This window comes from Nothobranchius furzeri, chromosome 15, assembly GCF_043380555.1.
Source record: "Nothobranchius furzeri strain GRZ-AD chromosome 15, NfurGRZ-RIMD1, whole genome shotgun sequence".
In the NCBI taxonomy this organism is placed as follows: Eukaryota; Metazoa; Chordata; class Actinopteri; order Cyprinodontiformes; family Nothobranchiidae; genus Nothobranchius; species Nothobranchius furzeri.
Genome location: NC_091755.1, coordinates 30,548,431 through 30,555,418, shown reverse-complemented (window position 1 = coordinate 30,555,418; position 6,988 = coordinate 30,548,431). Strand labels below are relative to the sequence as shown.

General features: G+C 36.0%; 1 protein-coding gene across 2 annotated transcripts; it reads left to right on the top strand.

The window, feature by feature from the left end:
- Window positions 1-318: 318 nt before the first annotated feature.
- wfdc2 (WAP four-disulfide core domain 2) lies at window positions 319-4,163 on the top strand. 2 transcript variants are annotated; one of them, XM_015967457.3, is made up of 7 exons: window positions 319-478; window positions 615-758; window positions 881-1,012; window positions 1,099-3,242; window positions 3,334-3,459; window positions 3,614-3,763; window positions 3,858-4,163. In XM_015967457.3, the coding sequence occupies exons 1-4, from the start codon at window positions 388-390 to the stop codon at window positions 1,227-1,229; spliced, it is 498 nt and encodes a 165-aa protein (XP_015822943.3). In that variant the 5' UTR covers window positions 319-387; the 3' UTR covers window positions 1,230-3,242; window positions 3,334-3,459; window positions 3,614-3,763; window positions 3,858-4,163. The 2 variants fall into 2 exon arrangements, with proteins under 2 accessions (XP_015822943.3, XP_054601775.2); XM_054745800.2 differs by lacking the exons at window positions 319-478; window positions 615-758; window positions 881-1,012 and having other exon boundaries at window positions 2,781-3,242.
- The last annotated feature ends 2,825 nt before the right edge of the window (window positions 4,164-6,988 follow it).

The window sequence follows — 6,988 nt, the reverse complement described above, 5'->3', positions numbered from 1 at the left end:
CATTTCTTCAGTACAGCAAGTACATCATTTTACTTGAATAATGACAACTAGACTGTTTTTCATTTCAATTTGTAGTCGCCCTGTTAGTTATTGAGACCTTACCAGCACAGTTATTGCTCTTGCACGAAATATATGCAAATAAAACTGAATGATAATAATAGATATTTTAGAGGTGTTTTGCATCTCTGGAGCTGCTGAACACCTAATCACATAATTTTTGTTGTATGTTTAATGTGTAAAAATAACAGATAATAAGTAAAGGAATCCCAGTGGAAGAGGAGTGCAGGCACAAGGACCCAGCGTCCTCTATGCTGCTCAGTCGACTGTTTGTGTTCTTGGATATTTGTCCAAACAGGAGTTCAGAAGCACAGTGTGTGTGTCCATTAAATGACCATGGAGACACACTGGTACACACTTGGTGTTGTGACTCTACTATGTCTATGTGTGCATTCTTATGCACTGTTTGCCAAACACGATGGTAAGTCTGTTTTTTTCTTCAATGTAAGTACCATTCACCTGTCTGTTTCACAGTACTCGTCTGAAATCTTACTGCTAATGTTTCTTGGCTTCAGCATTAACCCGGCTCTGTTTTTGTTTTGTGTTTCTCCTCTCAGAGCCCCCTCCAAAACCAGGGCAATGCCCAAACACACTTTACACTTTTCCATCACGTTTGGGATGTTCCAGTGACCAAGACTGTGAAGATTATGAAAAATGCTGCACCTATAACTGTGGGTCTGTTTGTGTTGCCCCTCATTACAGTGAGTGGTGCCGACACAAGCAGCTGTTGGGATGTTGGAACGAAGCATGAATATTTATTTAAAAAGGAAAAAAAAAAACAGATTTAATATCTCTCCATATGATGCCTTGTCTTTCCTTTCAGTAAAAGCTTTGTGTCCTGACTCGAGTGGGACCGGCACGTGTGAGCAAGAGTGTGAATGTGACGACGACTGCAAGCGTGGTAAAAAATGCTGCTTCAATGGATGCGCGAAAGAGTGCATGCCACCAAAAATAGGTGAGTTAGGAACAATATGGCCACATTTCTGAATGATCTCTCCTGGAATATGTTATAACTGAGTGGTTTTATCTGTGGTGTGTCAGTGAAGCCGGGGTTTTGCGGTTTCCCAACCTTCTCTCCATGTGGAGTAACCTGCCTGGATGATGGTTATTGTTCAGGGGATGACAAGTGCTGCCCATCTTTCTGTGGTCATTTCTGCAGGATACCCATGTGATCACACATATATTGTAAATTAGCAAAAATAATACAATAAATGGTTTATTTTTCTCTTGTTATGTTTGTGGTTTTTTTCTTTAATTAGTATGGCATTTCAGCATCTGAGCATCTGCACCACAAAATTATTAATTATTCTAGAAGAAAATCAGTCTTTTAAATCATGTTTTAAAATTATGATGTAGATCATTTAACTTTTGCAGTAGACGACTCTCATCCTAAAATAAGTCTGTAAAAGTGATCAGATCACTGAAGAACAAAGTGATTTGTTGATATGATTTTATTTAATCTTTGAGAAGGAAATTATTGTTTGGAAATAGGAAAGTGCTTACTGATCTTTTTTTTACAGAGTTGGTCAAGATATTCAGAGTTTTATTGTTGTTGCTCTATGAAGCCCATAATTTGTCACTTAATTGTGATTTCATTATTTCTTCATAACTTTGTAGATCACAAAGAAATTTAAGCAAACAAACCAAAAATAAATAAATTAATACAATCAAAAAATGTATATATCAATTAAAATTATTATTTTAAAAAAAGAAACTTTGCTTGTGTTTTTCTTGGATTGGGGAGGGGTGGTTAAATGTGTCATCAAACATGCACACATATGCAGAACATTGTATGCAAATACATAAAGATTAGCTTGAAAATTATTATTATTAATAATATTACAATTTGTTTGTGCATTATTTATTTATTTAGTTGGATTAAACATATTTTATTAACAGCAGTGAAACATGCATGAACATGTCAATTGTTTTTAATAAACATCAAAACAAACACTTTGAGTTCATTTTAAACACCGTTTCTGCAGGAAATTAAAACATGTTCACAATGCGTGTAATAAATAAAAAAGTTGGAGAGTGCAGCAACTGCCTGATGTTTCATCATATATCGTCCTTCATATGAATCCCAATAAAAAAACTTTTATTTATAATAGCATATGCTTTAACAAAATGCCTACATCAGGTTTAATAATCTGTACAATAATTGTAAAGTTTGTGAAAGTAAGACCAGTTTGTTTGCAATATTTTAGGAAAGTTTAGATACTCAAAAGATAAAGTGCATGGCATCATCATGCTCTGCAGCTTTCATCGAATTTGAACTGGATTTGTATGAAAACTGAAACATATACCACCAAAAACACAAATAAAGGCAAAGTCCAAATGTCTGTGACCTGATAAGATTCGAATGATTGGACTTTTACACCAGAACCCTATTTGCCAGGGTATGTTTTATCATCCCATCTGATTATTGGTCATTTTGGGACATTTTGACCGAATCACTCTGAACTTTCAGTGTCATTTTATCTCGTTTTTTCTCCACTGGCAGGAATACAACAAACAAAAGATCTCGTAATAAAGCTGATGTTGGCAATATCTGGGCTGAGAGCGCATGTGTGGAACACAACAACAACACACACACACACACACACACACACACACACACACACACACACACACACACACACACACACACACACACACACACACACACACACACACACACACACACACACACACACACACAGACACACACACTGGTTTATATGGCATAAACATATTATGTGTTGTACAATCATTAAGTCGACATGAAGAACACATGACTTTTCTGACCCTAAACAATGTAAATGTAAAACAAATCTAAAATAATAAAGGCCATGACCATAATAAACTGATTATGACTTAGAATGAAAACCAAGCCACAACTCAGAAATTGTCACAGCATGCTTCAGATTTTAATTTGCATTATTTCAATGTAAACTTTTTCAAATAAGAAAAAAAAAGAATGGAAAGAATTGGATGAATTGGCAGAAGTAACTCTACAGACACAAGGACCCAGCATCCTAGCTGCTCCAGTTGCAGTTTATAAGCCAGGGGATTCCCAAATAGGACAACAGGGGCAGATTTCTGGCTGAGACAAATCATCATGGAGACACTCAGGTCTAGAAAAGCTGCCTTGATTTTGTTGTTTTGTGCTTTTGCTCAATCCAACGCAATAATGCCAAAACCTGGTGAGTGAGCTTGTTTTTTCCCACGTGTGTTATGTTCATGTATGATAACCCGACACTGATAAATCTTAACTTGACTCTCTTCTGAATCCAGGTAACTGTCCGAGCACCTTTGATTTATTTATGGAATCACCACAATGTAATTATGACAGAGACTGCCCAGGAAATCAGAAATGTTGCAGGTTTTTCTTCAGATCTGTTTGCACCCCTCCAGTTCCAAGTAAGAACCTTTTTTTTTATCTTGTTAAATCCACTCAGTGAATGAAATAGTAGAAGATATCTCCCGACAGCTTTACGAGGAAAATCATTATTTTCCAAGATGATATTTTCATTTATTTAAGTCTTTGCATTAATTATTCTTTCTTTCCTCTCAGCATTACCAGGCTGTCCAATGCCTCCAGGGTTTGCAGCGAATCCAGTGGGGAATTGTCTTGAGCAGTGTTCACAAGACTCGGATTGTCCTGGCCAGGATCAGATATGCTGCTTTAATGGATGTGGACACGTGTGCATGACTCAGACAATAGGTGAAATATGACCAAAGGAGTTAAATTCTTAATATACTGCGACACTGCTGGTAAATATAAAGAGGCTGAATGTTTCTGTTTTGTTGTTCCTCAGTGAAGCCAGGAAAATGTCCTGACGACTTCTTCGCCCATCGATGTCGCTCATACTGTGCAAATGATGGTGATTGCCGTGGTGAGATGAAGTGTTGCTATTCAATGTGTGGCAGTGAATGCAAATACCCCGTGTTTTGGCCCCCGATAGGCCCGATAGGCCGCCGCTAGGTGTGCAATTCTTATACTCTTTAAATACTAATTTGTTGATTTTTTTGTTTGCTGTTAATGAGGAAGCTCAATATCATCATTATATTATCATAATATTGAGGAAGCACAAATAAAATACAATCTGCAACACAGCGAACAATTGTCTTCCCTTTTGTTGTTTTTAAACAGCCACTTGAACTCCTTAACACTGGGAGGGGGGGGGGGCAGGTTCACATATGTTGCCGACAGCAGCACGTTTAATTTAAAAGTGGGGTAGAATGAGTCAATTTGCAGTTTCAGTTGAGAGGTTATTTTTTCCATTTTGTAAATGTTCGGCGTGATATTGATCCAGTCCTCCATTGTTGGATGATTGGGCTTGAGCCACTTTTTAGTGATGGCCTTCTTGCTTGCAGCTAATAGACTATAGAGAAGTTTCCAGTCTTTATTATTGAGGATGTCCGATTCTATATTCCCCATAAACAAATGAGAGGGTGAAGACCATTGAAAATATATTTTGAATATGTTGGTGAATTTCTATCCAGTAACTTTGGATCCTATGACAGCTCCAAAAAAATGAAAATGATTTGCTCCCTCACTACTGCATCTCCATCATGTCTCTCCCTTTCCCCGGTAACTTTGCTGTTTTGGTGTAATAAAGTAACGCATTGTATTTTTCCAACAGAATTCACGCCAGATATTTGACCTTGTTGAGGCCCATGAAATTTTACAAATATGATCCCAGTTCTCCTCAATAACATTAAACCCTCCTTCCTTTTCCCGTTTTTCTTTCACGTAGTACGTGTTGTCCCCTTTACTTTTCAGAAGGCCCTCATATAGTTTGGAAATAATATTTGTAAGGGGGTCTGTTTTCGTTAGTGAGATAAAGGTTTGTAAAAAACCTTGGTTAGTTAATGGAATTGTAATCTTCTGATTGAAATAATGCCTGATTTGTAGATAGTGGAAGAAGTCATCAGACCCCAACCCATGTTTTTGCCTCAGTGTCTCAAATGATTGGAATGCCCCCTTGTGGATGAATGAATTATAGCTGGTTAACCCTTTGGAGATCCACATCCTGAATCTGTTATCATGTTTGTTAGGTGTAAAATCTGAGTCAAAAGCTGGCCACCGCAAACTTTTAGATTCTTCCTCCAAGCTGCACCTTTGACTTGTTTCTTTCCAGACTGATATTGCTGTTTGTGTAGTGTGCTCATGCGGGAGCTTAAATTTGGATTGTAGTTTGGGATCTGCTGATAGAGCTTTAAACAGTACCTCTGTTATTAATGTCTCCTCTATATCTTTCCATCCTGATGCATAGGTTGGAGAGAACATGCACACGAGGGGTCTCAACTGGGCAGCGTGATAGTACTCCTGTAAACAAGGGAGGTTCATACCACCCTTTTCCTTTTTTATTTGTAAAGTTTTAATTTTCACCCTGGGTTTTTGTATTTCCATATAAACCTTGATAATATTTTATCCCATTCTGCAAATTGGTTTGAGGGTATAGGAAAAGGTAAACACTGAAAAAAGTACACAATTCGGGGAAGGATGTTCATTTTAACACAGTCAATGCAAGAATATACTGTAGGTCTAGAAAGCGGATGATGTTCCATCTTTGCATATCCGATTTTATACTTGCTGTCAAGGGCCTATGGTTAATATCAAACATTTTTGTGAAATCTTTGTGTATTGAAATTCCCAAATATTTCAAGGTTCAAGGTTCAAGGTTGTCTTCATTAATCCCCACAAGGGGGAAATTGAATTGCCCTGGACAAGTAAAAAACAACAACAACATGAACACACACACAGCAAAACATTCACTGGACACAGCTATAAGCCACAACCATGATAGCATGGACGTCACTAGGATTGAGATATAGGGGTGGCTTAGCCCCAGGAGCTTGACCTTGAACATTTTTTTTCACACCCTGAAAAAACTTTGTCAATTAATTCATTATCTGAAGAACATTTAACAAAACCTATTATTTTATCACTTTCTTTTCCTTTCCTACCTTTGTGCATTTTCTCTCTTCTTTTTATAAAAAATAACACTTAATCAGCTCATTAGTGGGGTTTATGTTGAAGAAAGATTTTATATAAGTCCATTAAAAATTAGATATGTTATATTTCCAAATAAAGCTATTCATTTCAGTCTACTGCACTTAAAAGGGGAAAATGTTGCAGTCATTTGTTCAATTTGTTTAATTACAACTTGCTTAATTATAAATGTTACTGAAATATGACAAAGAACAAATGAATAATTTTCAAACTTTTATTCTGCCAAATGAGTGTGCAGTTGACAGTTTTAATATATGAATAACAATGATATGATATGGAATAAAGGAGTATGTAATTAACAATTACAAAACAAAATAACAGTATATATAAAAATTAGGGCTGGGACTTGATTAAAATTTTTAATCTAATTAATTGGAGGCTTTGTAATTAATTATTCTAAATTAATCGCATTGTAATCTTTCAGGAAAATGTGCTCTCAAAGCAAAACTTAATTAAAATTATCAGACAGATAAGTAAACATTAGACATAGTTATTACTGTAAAACTAAAGCATTTAATAAAAAAAATGCATTTTAATTATTCAAATGTCACTGTGTGATATGAAACAAGACCCAAATCAACAAAAATTTATAATTACAAATAGAAAACGCCTGCAAAGGGTTCCTGAGCCTTTAAATAGTCTCTCTGTCTAGTTGAATTACTGAAATAAATTTGACTTTGCACCAGATTCTAATTTTTCCAGTTTTACTTGTTTGTATAATTGGGAGTTTTTATTAGCATTTCTACTCATAATGTAGTAAAAACACATAAATAACAATCCTTCAAAATGACAGTAGAACAGGCACAAATATGATATAGGACTTAAATGTACTAACTTTTAACACCAGGGCAGGCATGGCATACTCTGAGAATGATCAGGAACACTAACTGGTTCCAGTTGGATGACTGGAGGATGATGGGAAGATTAAAG

Bases quoted from the DNA above. Each gene is read 5' to 3' on its own strand.
- wfdc2 (XM_054745800.2), top strand. From the start codon at position 3,158: ATGGAGACACTCAGGTCTAGAAAAGCTGCCTTGATTTTGTTGTTTTGT. The intron at 3,243-3,333 runs GTGAGTGAGCTT...TTCTGAATCCAG, and splicing joins CGCAATAATGCCAAAACCTG to GTAACTGTCCGAGCACCTTT. The intron at 3,764-3,857 runs GTGAAATATGAC...GTTGTTCCTCAG, and splicing joins GTGCATGACTCAGACAATAG to TGAAGCCAGGAAAATGTCCT.